Source organism: Hemicordylus capensis, chromosome 2, assembly GCF_027244095.1.
Source record: "Hemicordylus capensis ecotype Gifberg chromosome 2, rHemCap1.1.pri, whole genome shotgun sequence".
NCBI lineage: Eukaryota > Metazoa > Chordata > Lepidosauria > Squamata > Cordylidae > Hemicordylus > Hemicordylus capensis.
In genome coordinates, this window is record NC_069658.1 from 64401221 (window position 1) to 64418353 (window position 17133).

At 44.4% G+C, this 17133-nt stretch overlaps 1 protein-coding gene across 10 annotated transcripts in view; it reads left to right on the forward strand.

Moving 5' to 3' along the window:
* Positions 1-17133, forward strand: part of CAST (calpastatin) — a 94663-nt gene that overhangs the window by 71588 nt on the left and 5942 nt on the right. For all 10 annotated transcript variants that reach the window (XM_053292474.1, XM_053292475.1, XM_053292476.1 and 7 more), the window contains 10 exons: positions 138-221; positions 2035-2082; positions 2309-2404; positions 3409-3516; positions 4154-4255; positions 7738-7830; positions 8443-8487; positions 8964-9056; positions 10646-10729; positions 12315-12375. In XM_053292474.1, coding sequence (XP_053148449.1) covers positions 138-221; positions 2035-2082; positions 2309-2404; positions 3409-3516; positions 4154-4255; positions 7738-7830; positions 8443-8487; positions 8964-9056; positions 10646-10729; positions 12315-12365 — 804 coding nt within the window. In that variant the 3' untranslated portion in view covers positions 12366-12375. The remainder of the gene's footprint in view (positions 1-137; positions 222-2034; positions 2083-2308; positions 2405-3408; positions 3517-4153; positions 4256-7737; positions 7831-8442; positions 8488-8963; positions 9057-10645; positions 10730-12314; positions 12376-17133) is intronic.

The window sequence follows — 17133 nt, forward strand, 5'->3', positions numbered from 1 at the left end:
ACATATTAGTTGAAATTAATAAAAATAGCGAAATGGCTCATCTTTCATATCCTTGGGTGATACAGACACTATTTTTGAAGCTGCATCACTGGGTAAAGTCTCCTTTGCTGAAAGAGCTTCTGTTCTTTCCCCTCTAGGAAAAAACAAAACAAGAAGAACATGAGAAACTTGGGGAAGATGAGGAAACGATCCCTCCTGATTATAGATTAACTGAAGCAAAGGTAACTGTTTTTTTGGTTAGATGATTTTTTTAAAGGTAACTTTATATTAGTAACTTGGCTGAGATTCATGGTAGTTAACACTAGATGGTGATAATGATAAACTGTATTTGCTTAGTCACCCCATAACAATTTGTTCTCTGGGCAGCTCACAACAGAGGAGTAAAACAAAACGTATTTTGATTTGCAACATATTTGATGTGCACAAATCATATTTGGAATTTGATTCAACCTTGAATCGATTTGTTGAAAGAGCAGCCATTGCAGGCTTTTTTGATGAATCAACTCTAAGCGATTCAACTTGAATCACCTAGGGATGTGCACGGTGGCAGCACGCACATGTCCTCCACGCATATGCAGCAGGCATTTGCCTGGTCAGCATGAAGAGCTTCTTTCCCAACAGGAAAGGACCTCCCCTTTACTTCTACCTCAGCCACCACTGGCAGCTGTGCTGCAGGACTAGGCTCCTCCAGAAAGGAGAGCCTGCACACAACCCATCAGTGGTGGCAGGGACGACTCAGAGAGTAGGCCCTTCTTGCCGTCACCCACCATGACCAGCAGCAGCACCCCTCCCTTTGCCTTCCATCTGCTCCTGGCTCTGCTTTGCACTCTCCGGGACATTCGTGTGTCCCCGCCCTCCAAATTTAAGCCCTAATTCTGATGGTGGAGGGGGTTGGGGAGAGAAGAAGCACCTTGAAAGGAGTGTGGGGGCCAGGGGTGATCTAGCACTGTTGTGCACACAGAGAAGCCAGAGAAACTTTTTAAAACCTCAAAGAAGCAGGCCAAAAACTCAAATAAAGAAGCAAGGGATTACTGTGACCTGTCCAACTGAAGCCCACTCTTCCTGTCCTATTGTCCTGCCACAGCCCCCCCCCCACGTAATCCCCCTCTCTCTAACTAGGCCCTTTTAAAAGAACTCTTAAGTTCTAATAACCTGACCAAGATGGGAGGAGGCTCTCACCTTCCAGGGTTTTCAGCCAGGGTTTTCCGTTCGAGCATTTTTGGCTGCAGTCTGCCAGGTGTTACTCTTGGAGGCACTCTGGGACACCGGGACTTGACAGCTGTGGGGAGGGGTGGTGGGTGCCAGGAGGTGTGCACCCACTCACTGAAACAATTAAAAAACAAAAATCCGGGGAGTGGGGGTGGGACAGAGCCTGGTGGGCTGGGCACCAGACAGAACACACCAGCCTACAGAACCCAAAAATGAATCCGCTAGAATTAATTTCTGGCTAGAAGCAAGAAATCCAAGTAGCATCCAGTTAAAGCCACTGAGGCTGGTACAATTAAAAATAAACAAATGCAACTGCAAATAAAAAGGAATGTGGGTGCAGGTGAAATAGAGAGACAGATATGCCCAGCAGGCAGGTGCACTCTGTCTCTTGCTCCATTCACTGGGCTGGGCAGGCAGGCAGGCTCAGACCACCACCAGTCTCTGCTCAGTGTTGCTGTGCACACACTCTTGCTCTCTCATTCTTCTCTCCTGAGGCACAAAATGGTTTTGCCTCCCAGCAGAACCCTTAAGCACATTTTGAAACTCCCTCTTTTGGCTTCTCACCTCCCTGCTTCCCCCCCGCCCCAGGAAATGAGGGCACAGTTGCCCCTGACAACACTTGATTTGAATAACAAGTCAAACAAGAAGATTTCAAGCCAATCAGAAGCCAGAGCTAATAAACCAGCCAGCACAGGGAAAATGGCTCGAATCAGGCCCTTTTATTTTAGGAGTGATTTTATTTGAGTTTAAAATACTCTAATCAGTCCGATTCAATCTCGAATCAATAGCACAGTTGGTGTTAACTAGTGGCATATGTTTCCGCAGGATAAAGATGGGAAGCCACTTCTACCAAAACCTGAAGAAAAACCTAAGGTGGGTGCAGAAATACTTTGGTCATGTTTAGTAGACTCTTCCACTGGTGCTCTTTAAAAAAAGTGTTTACTATGCACTTAGTTTATTCCAGCTGGCCTAACTGAATTAGCATATCTCTTCCATAATTCTGATACTTAACTGTGAGAAGCTCTATTGCTTCTGATGATCAAGTTGAACTTTAAGGATAAAATAGGAATCTTTTTTTTTTATTGCTTGTGATTTCTAGACCATGAGTGAGAGTGAGCTCCTTGATGCTTTGTCAGAGGGCTTTTCTTGTTCTTCAGCAGTAACATCAAAGGCTGCTCCTGCAGCTGCACCTCAAGTAAGTTTCGTGAAAAAATGTAGCTTATTTAAACTCTAGACATCATGATAGACACAGTAACATACAAGCAGTAGTAGTAGGGATGGAATGATCTGGTTTATTGACTCATTGTCATTTAATGATACAATTGCAAGCCATCAGTGGCTAGAGAAGAAGGCTTTGATTGTTATACCAAAGACATTGGTAAATATTATTAAATGGACAAGTTTGGCTGATTATTCACTATAACTTTTCTTACAGTAATAAGTTGCAGTAATGAGACTAAGAAAAGCAAAACAATACCACAATTGTGGACAATTAAGTCTGCAATCCTATGCTCGTTTGCTTGGAAGTAAGTCCCATTAAACAAAGTACAGCTGACTTCTCTGATTAAACATGCATAGGGATAGGGATTGCACAGCACATTTCACAATGGTCTGCCATGGTGACGGCAGTGGTTGTGAAATCCATGGCATTATTTAAAACCGGGTTAAAGGGAGGTACAAACATTATTCAGGTGGAGTCCCCCATAGCAACTTGAGGAGATGAGAGGAGTCATCTCTGATCCAAGCCCAGCTGGTGCCTGAAGCAGCTTGGTGAGCCACCAGCCCCATAATTGTGGAGGAAATTTCCCTTCCCCTTTTCCTCCACTGCCCCCCCACACAATCCAGACCTCTCTCTCCTCACCCCCCTCCCCAACACACAGCTCTTTCCCTCTGCCTTTTCTCCCTTGCAGCCAGTTGTTGTTGTTGTCCTCCTTCTTCTCCTTCTCACCTTGTGCCCCCAAAGGGCAGAACTCTGTCTAGAGTTGGAACATATATGAGGCCAGAAACAAAGGAGGAGCACTTGAAGGACATTATAAACATACGGTGTAGATAAAGAAAGTGCCAAATAGTTTCAAAACAGTGGTTTAAAGCAGTTGTCTGGGGTGCAGGCACATGGACCTGCATGATTCTTTAATTGCCCTTCATAATACTTCTGGCCCTAGTGGGTGTGTGTTTGTGAAACCATCCTTTTTCCTGCAGAAATCTCCAGGTGTTGGCAAACCTGCTGTAGCATCCACTGAAGCAGTCATCTCTTCTGCTTCTGCTTCTGCAGTGCACTCATCGGCTCCACCACCAGCAGCCACCCCAGTAAGCAGAACACTATTTCACTTTCATATAGTCACTTTAGTTGCTGTGACCAACACCTGCGGTTATGGTATATTGCTCCCTTTACATTCTTCTTGGCCAGCTTACTGTTTTAAAAATGGTTATTTATGATATTTGGAGTTCAAGCCTTTTGGAAGAAATGGCTAAGTCTTCAAGAAAACATTTCTACACATGATAGTGCTTGGCAAAAAGTTGTCCTGTTTTATATGGGACCTTCTTTTGCAATTGGGATGGAATACCTAGTAGAATACTCTCAAGTAATTTCTTAACTGCTTTTATTGAAGCTGAAGCAGAGTTCCGGCCCATTCAGCTTTGATTTATATTCTGTGTAAAACAGAATTATGGTTTTAAGTATGTGGAGATGCAGGTCTTTCTCTTGCAGCAGAACGAGGCTGCAGAAAGAAGTGCTCTTCGCAAACCACTCTTGCCAGTAATCCTTTTGCCTGGTTATGCATATTTTGTAGCTTCCATTGCTTTGTGACTGCATTGAACTTCATGTTGTATTAATACTGATAAGACCAACTCTACTAAAACTAACTCTGCTAGCCTTTTATTGACTTTATGCCCATCTGAGATTGTGTGGGACATGTTCTTGTTTCTTTTTCCTGGAATTTGTTAGGATGCGAAGGATCTTGATGCTGCTGCAGATCTTCTCGCAGATTCCCTGGGTCAAAGGGAGCCTGATCCAGATGAAAACAAACCAGTTGTGGATAAAATAAAGGTGAGAGGATTTTCTTTCCTAAACAGCTGCCTTGCCATGGTGCTCAGCACACATTTTTCTGAATATGCATGGGATGCTAAAAGGACTGGGCTGGGGCAGAGGTGCAGGTAAGTGAATTTTGAACCCTGGACCTAATGAGCTTACTGTGGTCCCTCCTGCAAAATAAGCTTCCTCTCCGTATATATACATTTCACCACAAATGTTCTCATGCAGACCTTTTGGGTCACAAACCAACTTGAGCACAGTGCATTTGTGTAAATTTTTTGTATATATATAACACTTCCACTTTCACTAGATGTGAAGTGCTCTATGAATAGAGATAATTCTTTCTGGCAGCTTTGCTGCAGTAGGAAAAAATCATTAAAATCATAGGATTGACCGATTTCCTTGAAATAAAAATACACAAAATCATGCCATCTTGGATTACATGTCTGCTCAATTTCATAATTCTAAGTCTGGCCATTCTGGAAATGTAAAGGGTTAGGGAGAAATGGGGCATGTTGCAATTTTTTATGAAGGCAAAGGGCAGAATCCTTCACATGGAGATGGAATGGTAGTCCGTGGGGGGTGGGGTTCAGTTTCAGAGGTTCTTTGAATTATTTTCCATGAAAAAGTCCACTTATAGGACTCGTGGGTTGTTTGTTTGTTTTTTTAAATTTTTTAATTAAAAATCAACTTTCTTTTTTCAAAACTCCTTTTGGAAGAGGGGGAATTAAGCCCGCAATCTCCATAGTACCACACATGTACCTCACCATGACCCTGAGGGCACAGCACAATAGGAGGCAGCGGCGGCAGCAACAACAGGGCAGAGGGCATGCACACTGGGCAAGGCTGGCCACTCTGCCTCCTTTGAGCTCTGCAGCCTGCACATTGGAGAGCTCTTCAGTCGAGCCCATGGCTCTGCCTTCAGATGCTCCGCCCACCTACTGGATCACCATATGGGGAGAGGAGCAGCAGCCTACCTGCTGTCCTGGAGAGCATCCCATTGTGGCCAGGGAAGAATCTCCAAGTTGGTGTCCCTGCTGGGCGTGGGGGAAAGAGTCGCTTGGATGGGACCCTCCAGGAGACCAATGGACCCTCTAGGAGAGCAGGAACATGGAGACTGGGCCTGAGTATGGGTCCAGTGGCGCCTCTGGGCTAGGCAGGGAGGGGCTGAAGCTTTTAAAAGTCACTGTCTGAGGCTGACTTTCTGTGCTTACAGAGCACCATTTATTGCTATTCCCCATAGCCCGTCTGGAAGCCAGTTTGAAATGGGTCTAGATAATCAGTTTTCTCCAAGACCGCCTGGAGCTGAGAGGCCACCACCCTCTCAACTACGTTGCCCAGCCATGGGAGGTTGGAGACAGGCCTGTAGTTGCTCAACTCTGAGGAATCTAATGTAGGCTTCTTTAAAAGAGGTCTAATGATTGCCTCCTTGAGACAAGGAGATTTAGATTGCCTCCTCAGCGAAGCATTTATGATTTTCACCAGGCTATCTACAACAGCCTCCTTGCTAGATAGAATAAGCCATGTTGGACAAGGGTCAAGAGAACAAGTGGTAGGCCTCACCGTTCCAAGCAGCTTGTCTACATCCTCAGGAGGATGTGGACAAACTGAACTGATCCAGTTCATGTGGACAAGCTGGATGTGGACAAACTGAAACTGATCCAGTCGAACCACATAAGAGGAGTTGTTGGACACCTCCAATTCAGACATCAAATTAATTGTGGAGTCTCCATCTAAATTGGCCTAAATCCGAGAGATTTTATCTGCGAAAACTTCTTTAAACACATCACTGTGGATAACTGATGACTCCAAATCCTGGTTCAAGGGGGGGGGGGCAGATACTTGTCCCCTCACAACCCTGAACAACTCCGCTGGACGTGAGTTCGCAGAAGCAATACGAGCAGAAAAGAACTGCTTTTTTGCTGTACGTATCGCCTCAGCATAGATCTTTAAATGTGCTCTATGACATAATCTGTCAGATTCAAGTTGAGTCTTTCTCCACTTGCACTCCAGTCGCCTACCTTGCCGCTTCAGCCCCCGTAGATCTTCCGTATACCAAGGGGCCAGTTCTTTTACATAAAGTTGTTGAGTACAACCTGTTTCAAACCCTCCCCCCAATGAATGCATGTTTACAATATTTGTATGTAACCCTTCTTTGAGGATCTTTTTTAGTTGCTGTCTTCCTAATTATGTGGGAAATGATCTCTGGTTGCAGGAGACCTCCCCGTTTCCTTACTGAGAGGAGCACCCTTGAGTGTACATAGTTGGGATAGTCAGCTGATTAAAAAACACTTTCTGTACATACATAAGAATATTTTTGGATGGCAGCAGACAGCTACAATACTAAAAGATAACTTTGTTTAAACGAGTATGGGATGTAAGTGGCTTTTCTACATAATAATTTTTTGAAAGGCTCTTGAGCCAAGTCACTGTTGAAAGCAGAATGTTACACTTACAAAAGTGTAATTCAACAGTTGTATTCTGTTGACACTGTTTTTAAAAATCTGCTAGTACCAAGCATCTGTTCTGAGGCCCATCATTTCAAAAAAGCCTAATATACAAAGCATTAATTTGTGTTCAGTTGCCATAGAAAGTTGTTGTTGTTATTATTTTTACATTTATATCCCGCTCTTCCTCCAAGGAGCCCAGAGCGGTGTCCTACATACTTAAGTTTCTCTTTCACAACAACCCTGTGAAGTAGGTTAGGCTGAGAAGAAGTGACTGGCCCAGAGTCACCCAGCTAGTTTCATGGCTGAATGGGGATTTGAACTTGGGTCTCCCCGGTCCTAGTCCAGCACTCTAGCCACTGCACAACACTGGATCTCTGATTGCTAAAGTACTGATTGCTAAAACTTATATTTATCCTTTGATTCAATGCTATGCTCATTTGTGGCTGTTCTTTTTGTTTTTATCAATGAAATCATTCTGGTATTTCCATTATTTGGAGGTAAGTATGTTGAGGAGACATAGGCCACCTTAGCATACAACAGGAAACTGTGGGTCAACTGGACCTGTGTTTTGCCCCCATTTCCCCCCACCGCGCTCCCAGACAATCCGTTCCGTTCTGGAGGTTGGGGTGGGGGAGGGGAAGTGGCTGCACGGGTTTCCTCCTTCTCATGAAGGACAGCTGCGGCAACCAATCTGGGACAGAGAGGAGGAGGAGGAGCTTCCTACCCTCAACTCCAATTCCAGACAGCAGCAGCTTTAGATGACATGGTGCCACTTTCTAACCAGAGTTTTTACTTTCCAACCCGAAGAGCAACCAAGGGCTCAGATTAACATTTGTGGTCGTTAACTTTGAGTCACTCTTCAGATGAAACCATGCATATCTGCATTTGGACAACCACAAACCTGAACCTCTGGCGTGGTTGCCTCTAGTTCAGCGTGATGTCCGAAGGTGGCCATAGTTGGAAACCACCATCCATAAATACTGTTTGTGCTTACTAGGCTCTCCAGAGAAATGAAGAGCGGTGTCTCATTATGATGTTGCTTTATAGGAAAAGGCTAAATCTGAGCACAGAGACAAACTTGGAGAGAGAGATGATACAATTCCTCCTGAGTACAGGCATATTCTGGACTCTGATGAGAAGGTAAGCAAGATGCTTTCTGGATTTAAGCTCCTCTCATGTTAATAGATTTTTGCAAAGGGTGGGGGTATCATTTTCCCATAACAGACAAGTAATCTGGTCCCCATTCTATTTTCAAATTATTTTTCCATGCTGCACAGCAGGGCAGCACAACAGTTGCCCCCCCCCCCAGCTTTTGCTGGATTATCTCCAGCCACAGTGGTCAGTAGGTGGAGATGATGGGCGTTGTAGTCCAACAACTGCTGGAGGGCCAAAGTTGTGTTGCTCTGCTCTACAGGAACCAGAGCCAATGTTCTAGCCTTAGAAATGAAAGGATCCAGCTCCTTTGCCCCCTTCTGGAAATTGTGTGAATTCATTTTGGGGACTCAAATTTTGAACTGTTGATGACATGCTAAAATGTTAGGAATTTAACATTTAATTGTTAGGAATGTCAGGTCAATCTACCAGGTTAGCTGCTCTAAATAACCTCAGTTTAACTTGACTCACAGTATTTAGAAAAGGTTCTGCAATTCAAAAAGCCATTTAGGTTTTCCTGTTATAAATATGAGTTAGGCTTGTAAGGAAGGATGATGGATTTATTAAATTATCTCTCTCTTCCCCTCACTTTTTTTAAAGGGTAAGCCAACAAGCAAGGATGGCAAGAAACCCAAAGAACAAAAGGTAGGAAGGCACTTCTCTAATTAAATGCTGTGCTTGGCTGAATTTTTTCCTTCGGGTATATCTGCATCATTGTTTGCAAGGAGGACAGGCTTTTATTCAGTGCTCGCAGTTTCTCCCCAGTCTGCCCACTACCTTTCCTCATTGATTAAGTGTAAGGTGGCAGCAGATAAGAAAGTAGTCTCAGCTCATAGAAAAGGTTCTGCGTGAAGAGCATACAAAAAAAAGTGGGGGATCCCTTTTTATTTTAAGGGTACTCACTTTATTTGTTTCTCATTCTTGCTAAGAGTACATAAAGCTGGCACCTTGATTCAGCACTTCTATTATAAATTGAAAAAAATTTCAATTGTCAATTTAGAGTTGCTATTTTAAATTAAGGAATGGGAAGCTGACTTTAAAACAGGTATTTTATTTTGCATATCCTTTGAAACTTAGGATAATCCGCTTGTTTTTAGAAAAATCTGTTCTTTTTATTGCAGAAGCCAGCTGATGACTCAGCTGCTATTGATGCCCTTTCAGGGGACTTCGATAAGTGTGGGAAGCCTCCTGATTCACAACAACCTCCTGCAAAGGTGGGCCCATCTAATAAAGACTGGAACAGTTGTTCTCCAGCTGAATTTTTTAAACAAGGTCACTATAATTCACCTAGCAGACACAGTTGAAGATGAAGTGCAGAGAAGAAATGTGCATGATGTATGTTGTCAAAACTGCAACTTGAGGAAAAACACGTAGCTTTCAAGCAAATGTCATGCTTGAATTATTATTTTTTAACTAGCTGAACCAGGAGTAGAGCATTTGCACCTCTAGTTCACCACTGCTGCTATCCCGTCGTCAGTCTTCTTCTGCCCCCCCCCCAACTCGAAAACAAGCCAAAAAAGGGGCCCATCTGTGCTGTGCAGGCTGTCAAGAATCCAGGAATGCAAATGTCCTTGAAATTCAGCCAATCACTGGGTTTTTTATTTTACCAACAAACCATAAAGTGACTCTCCTCCACAAAATGGCAGCTGGAAATTACCTCCAGCCATCCTGACCTGTGGAATTAACTCCTTTTTGGCTGAATTTTTTTCACGTATGTCGAGGTTGGATGTCCATTAACCAACCGCAGGTATGTGAAACTGTGGATAGTGATTCTGCAGATAGTGAGGTAAAACTGTATATGGGGGGAAAAATATCCCCTTTTCTCTAGAATGAGAAAAGTTTACTCAGTCATGGAGTTAAGAGCTGACCCTCCTTTTGAGCAAGTCCCATGTAGTAACAGAAGAATACACATTAAATGCTTGTTTACCACATTCTTTCCCCCGCTTGGGTGTAAATCCTAGTTTTATTAGTTCTCATTAATCACTTGAAAGTGAATCCTGTTCATCTCACCAAAAAAATATGTCTCTTCATTCAACAGAAATAGTGGCTTGTTGTTTTCTCACTGTTCCCTGATCTTAACTGTTCTTGGCACATACTTTATGTATGCCTTTCCAATAATGTCAACTCTGTCACATTTGAAGACCTTTTCTCACAATAAAACTGTCTCACAATAAAACTTCTGCAACCCCAAGACCAAGGTGTTTGTAGCCCAAGGCATGTATTTATTTCTGTATTCATTCAAAATGTTATAGAATGGACATAATTCCCCATGTGTATCTGTCTGTGCACACCCACTGAAGTGAATAGAGCTTCCACAAGAATATAGATGAACTTATCATATGAATCTAAAACTATAATATGTGAATTGGCATAAAACATAATTCTCTTTTCCCCAGAGGGTATAAAAAAGTAATTGGGAAGGGATTTTCTTGAGAAAACTGCATAGGGAGAAAGTACCCTTTCTCTCCATGCTTGTCTTCCCCTTCAAATTACAGCCTCAGCATTGTACAAAAGGAAAAAGATGTCTCTTGAAAAGGAATAGAACCACCCAGAATGTCAAGTCAGTTTGCCCTTAGAGAGCAGCTAGCTCAAGGTTTTTCTTTCTGTTGCCCATGTGCAGAGTTCTTCCAGAATATTCAGAACACTATTTGACTCTAGTGACTCCTTCCCTTTTTGTGTAGATTTCACATAAATGACACTTTTCTAAATCAAAATTGTCACTTCCCCCCAAACAGTTTGAGCCTCAGGTATGTTTTCAGTCTGAATACTTGTGAACAGAGGCTTTTCTTCCTCTTGAGTGCAGGATGAAAAAGCCAAATCTAAACCAGATGGTGCCAAATCTAAACCAGTTACAAAGGATGAAAAGAAATCCAAATCCTCCAAAAAGGTAAGGCATCGTTTATTGTTAGAAATAGCAAATTTGACACAGTGTGATTAATCAACCATGACTCAGTTGATGCGGTTTGCAGGGACATCTTGTGTGCAGTTTCTTAGCATCTGTCCATCTACTCTTGGTTAGGATGTATTCAACCCTGTCCATCACTGCTGCCACAATTGGGATAGACTCTTCAAGATGCACTTTGAAGGACTTGGTTTGAGAATAGGAGAGAGAGTGGTGGGAACAACAGGGGAACAATATTAGATAGGACCTAGCCTAGGCAGTACACTATACATTATTCATAAATCCTCACAAAATTTTGTCCGAGGACTGAGATTTGCAAGATAGCATTTCTACATGTCGGCCACTTATACACACAACCTTCTGTATTGCAGTACCTAAATTTGCAGCACCTAAATTTGCAGTACCGAAGTCCAGTATTGATTAGCTCTGTTCATTGGCCAACATTCTGACAAACGCTGAACTTGCACAAGGCGCTTATGTTCTAGACTAGTGTTCCATTAGCACAAACATGTTTGTTTGCACAAGGTGTGCAGCCTGGGGAGTGCCTCATGTTTTTAAGGGAACTTTTGTGCACGAGTGCAGTTCTGAAAATCTCCATGGTTTAGTGCAGCTACACTATCGCCTTGCACCAGTGCAACTTTGTTTGTTGCACACGTGCAGCATTCGTCAGAGAGACAGCCACTGTAAATGTAAACTGTCTATTTCCACCTGCTTTAGGCTCCTGTACAATGATGTTATAACTGCACATGACAACTCTTATGTACCCTATTTGTTCTTTAAATGCTAAACCAGCATGGTTCCTAGCAATCATGTCTGTAGTCAAATGGAGAGAAATTAAGATATCACTTTAACAGCTTCAAGACTGCTTTATGCATGCATCTCAACTGAAACTGTAAACTACTTCCATTAAAAATTATAGTACTTGATGATATGTTGAACTATATAGTATTTGATTGGTCCTCCTGACATTGCTGTTTTTACTTAACCCTTAGATAGTATCAGGGCAGATTGTACTGTTTTGGGGAATGAAAAGGATCACAACTCCCCCTCCCCCCACCCCTACCACCTCTGCAACTCCATATTCCAGATAACCTCATGATGGCTGAGCCTCAAATACCCTCTGGTATTTCATTCTGAACCCATGTCACATTTTTTAAAATTTCAGTTTATACTTTGACAGACTTGGGGGGTATATTAAAACTCTATTGTATAGGAAACTGAAAGTACTATGCAGTAGGATTAAAGGTATTCCACAAAATGCTGTTTCAAAAAGCTTTATATACTATAGATATTCAGACCAGAACCTGTTCTTGCCATGTGTTGCAAGTAACAAATTTAGAGATCCCTGCAAAGACATCAAAGTAAAAACAAAAGTTTTAGGAGATCCAATAGAACATGCAGTTTGGCTCCAAGTCAAACACTTTTCACTCCATTCACTTATTCTTGGTAAACATACATATTTCAAGCTTTGTCTTACTGACTAATCATTTTATTTCTGATAATTATTCACAGTTGTGGTTGTACAACAGGGTTGCAGCTAATGTGTCCCCCCCCCTCTTTTTTTTTTAAGGCAAAGGAGCAGTCTTCCAGTGCAAAATCTGAGAAACAAAAAAAAAGTTAGATGTTACCAGGTAAGAGTGTTAAGGCTATCTTTTATGCACGTGTGTGCCTATATTATACATTATCGATTTCAAAATAAATTGACATCTTAGGGCTTTAAAAAAATGGTTTTAGACCTTCTTTAGAACTGGTATTTAAACATACTAATGGTCCATTACAAATATTGGTGTGCTGTTATTCCCTCCTTTCTAGGGCTATTTACACAGAATTTAAGATACACATAATTAGTCATAAGATATAGCAAAACATAATGTAGGGAGGGGTGGGAGGATTTTCCACATTGAAGATGCAAGTTCTCCCTGGCTTCATGAGTTTTACCAAATGCAAAACTAAATTTTAAGATGTTTAAGGAAATATAGCAAGCCAAGTACAAACATACTTATTCATGTTTAACTGATATAACATGCATATGGGTTTAACTGATATAAAGTGCATCCAACAAACTGTCAGACATGGTTCTTTGGGAGAACTTTCGATTGTACTTAATTGAATAAAGGGAATAGCTCTGCACATTCCCAATATATAAATTCTGTGGTTAGTTCACATGAGGCTAAACAGGCTTTTGTTTGATACACCTTCTAGAGCTCTTTTTGCCTGTGCTTAGAGATCCAGGGCCATATTTCATGCAGTCCTCCAAAACCATTCTAGTCCAAAAGTAATTTGCTCACTCTAGGACCAATGATCACCTGAATCAGCTAGATTTGGGTACAAATCAATTTGTACCCGAATAGATTTGCACATCCATATTGAAAGTAACTTGCTCCTTCTGATTAGTATTTGCTTTTCAGCAAATACTACCAGAGGAAGCAAGTTACTTTAAGATCTGGTTCGAGATCCGTCGATGCCCATAAGAATGGGTTCTGCGCCTGCGCAGGAGCCCCACGGTATCCATGCCTGAGCTCGTCGAAGTGCCCAAGCCACGCCCCCACGCTGCTGCGTGCTATAAAAGGCGCGGCTGAGGCACGTAATCCCTCAGTTCTTTTCCGACCGCCTTGTGTCTTAGACCTGCGGTCTGTGCCTCTTCGTCGGAAAATTCCTCTTTCGTTCTTCCTGTATAACCTTTGACTCGGACTGGAATATCGGACTTTGTTGGATCTGACTACGGAACGGCTGACGGTGATTCTTGGTGACCTCGAACTTGGACTGGCTGCGGTAACTTCTGGCAAACGAACACGGAACGGCTTTTGACCTGATTATGGCTGACGGAAAGAAATCCTTCAAATGGTGTGAGGGTTGCAGAGCGAAACTACCTTCTAAAGACCTGCACGACCTCTGCTTGTTATGCCTCGGTGAGGAACATAATGTCTCCTCCTGCAAAATCTGTCTGTCCTTCTCGAAACAGACTAGAAAGAACCGAGCGCTTCGCCTGCGGGCGGCAATATATGATGAGGTTTTGAGCCCTTCAACACCGGGCACGCCTCGACCTTCGACGTCTGCTGCGCACTCCACACCAGCGCAAAAGACGCCGAATCGCTCCTCGATATCGAGTACCCGTAAACCCTCTGACGTGTTTCCCGCCAAAACCACTTCAACATCGAAGGGTTCCTCAACGTCGGAAAAGCGCTCGTCTTCGGCAAAGTCGTCAAAGCAAGATGCGTCTACTGCCTCAAGGTCTTCCCACAGCTCCAAGGAGCGTGACAGGGCTACCAAACGACGACATGAGGATCTCTCCGCGTCACATACTTCCAAGCGTCGCAAAGATCAGGAAAGTCGTCAAGATCGAACGCCGTCCCCTTCCACGGCTCAACCAGTGTTACCCGCAGGGGAACCGGCATTGTCGACGTCAACAACTTCCACAGCGCTAGCAGTACACGCAGCTGTGTTGCTACCTCCTCCGGCATCTATTATATGCGAGGCTGACAACCCTCCGACGCAATCTGACAATCTTGCCGTGTCGGCATCGAATGCGCTCGACACCGAACGTCCCCCCAGTGTTTTTCTTGGAACAACTGCAACCTTCGACACCGATCAGATACTGACTCTTCCTCGCTTAGCACCAGTCTCGATGCCGACGGCGAGAGCTCTCTCTCCAGCTCCAACCCCTCTGGCATCTTCGTCCTCCCCGTCGACACCACAGCCTGCGTTGCCCCTGTCATCGACGTTGCACACTCCAATCCTCTCGGCGTCGACGCAAGTGACTCCTCGGTATCGACCACCGATACCTTCTCTCCAGATCGTCGATGTCGATGCGAAGGAATCTCTTCCGGCTGCCACTCGTTCTCTCCTCTCTCTCCTAGACTCGACCTCGAGCGGTCGCTCGACATTCACTGGCTTTCCTTCGGCTGGAGCTGATCCTCGGGAATTAGCAACACCATCGCATCCTCCTGCTCCTTCATCACCCAGCCGCTTGCACCCTCAAATGCCTTGGCACTCTTGTGGCTACCGCCACCCATTGGGCGTCTCTTCTCCTGCAGGTCCAAATAGGGATGATATTGACAGGCCCTGGGGACCAGTCACTCCTGCCAGACCCCTCTCCACCTTTCGGTCGGTGGCCACTCAGACGTGCCAACTAGCGGTGAGCCAACAGACAACACAAACCTCAGTACTTCACTTGGCTTCTACAGCCACACAAACATCTTTGTCGGGACTTCTGGCTACGTCTGCTACTCAAACCCTTCCCGGCCGGGATACAGATAATCAACCACCACCCGCTTCCCCTTCGGAACATTATGGTTCCTCAGACTTCGAGTCTGATCCGGAGGATGGTAATTCTGTTGTGGAACCACCCACAGACGTGGCTCCAGTAACCTACGTTTCACCCAATGATGAACTCAAGGCTTACCATAAGCATATTCGCAACATGGCCGATGCTCTAGGTTTGGACATACGCTCCCAATTGGCCACCATTGATGACCCAGTATATAACTTTATGCTGAGATCCCAATCTACTGCCCCGGTGGCACTACCAATGTTACCAGTCATCACAAGAGCTGCGAAATGTGCTTGGGAGGTATTGCACACCTCCACTCCCACGTCCAAAAAATTAGAGAATCTCTACAGAGTTCAAGATAAGGACAATGGGTACCTTATAAAACACCCGGCACCCAATTCGCTAGTCATCGATTGTGCCACGGCTTCCAGATCTGGCAAAAGGTACACAGTCCCTCCTGACAAGGAGGGTAGAAAACTAGACTTGCTGGGAAGGAAAGTCTATTCAACTTCTTGCCTGTCAATTAAAGTAGCAAATTATGCAGCATGCACTGCTAAATATACACATGGTCTCTGGGAACAACTGGAGATTGAACTGGACTCCCTACCCTATGAGGACTTTAAGGCTAAGTTTCGTCGTACCCTTGAAGATTCAGGAGATTTGACCCGCAGACAGCTCAGCATTGCCAAGCACTTGGCGGAAAGCGAATCACGTGCTATGACAGCAGCAATAACACTGAGGAGACATGCCTGGCTTAGGTCTACTGGCCTCCAATTGGACATGAGGGATAAGATAGAGGGGTTGCCCTTCGATGGCACTGGTCTTTTCAGTGAAACTACTGACTCAACTATGGAGCAGCTAAAAAAATCAAAATTTACTGCTAAGACTTTTACCTCTCACCCCTCTACATCAACTTCCTCCTCTTCCTTACGCAGCAACTATGGCAAATTCCGTTCGTCTTTCAAAACTCAAGATAGACGTGATTTCAGAAAACCTTACTCTTCCTATCATCGTCGACCTTTCTATCAGAAGAAAAAGAATACTCAAGCCCAACGTACAAAGACACAGGATACTCAAAAGCGCCTTTGAGGATATAGATTGCCCATTGACACCTGTTCCTGCCCTATCTCCACATATCCCCCTTTTCCCGCCAGCGGGGGCTCTTCCATCAACTCTGACGGATCTCTCCAACCTTCCGTCCCAGCCTTTGATCAGGCTGGCAAGCCATGCCCCCGCATGGCACAATATAACATCGGACCGCTGGGTCCGGAAGATTATATCCTCTGGCTATGCGATCGAGTTCAGGTCCCTACCACACTTCACGAGGATAAAGCTCACTCCCGCCTCACCTCGACTACTTCAGGAAGTGAGGGAGCTGTTGGAGAAAGGGGCTATTGCCCCGGTGTCATGGGCAGACAGGCGGACGGGGTTCTATTCAAAATACTTTCAAATCCCGAAAAGGGATGGGGGCATGCGACCCATCATGGACCTACGACGCCTGAACAAATTCATCCACGTCAGAAAGTTCCGTATGATGACGTTGCAACAGATCCTCCCGCTGCTCCAGGGGGAAAGGTGGCTTGCAACGTTGGATCTCAGGGACGCCTATTTTCATATCAACATACGTCCATGCCACCGCAAATACCTACGATTCACTGTTGGCGACAAAGTGTTTCAATACAATGTATTACCCTTCGGATTGTCCACCGCCCCGAGGGTTTTTACAAAATGTATGGCAGTGGTGATTGCACATCTAAGAACCAGGGGCGTGTCGGTCTATCTGTACCTGGACGACTGGCTCCTGACTGCAAGGGACAAAGGCGAGTTAGTTTCGCATATCCAATATGTAGTGAGCCTGCTTCACGACTTGGGCATCTTAATAAACTGGAAGAAATCACATCTGGAACCAGCGCCCGTGATCTCCTATATAGGAGCCATCCTGGACACGGGGCAACAAAGAGCATTTCTTCCAGCAGACAGATTCACCTGCATTCAGGATCTCATCTCCCTGATTCAGAAACATCCTCTGCAACCAGCCTGCGTGATTCAGCGTCTTCTGGGTCTAATGGCTTCCTGCAATACGGTAATCCGTTATGCGAGACTCAAAATGAGAAAGCTC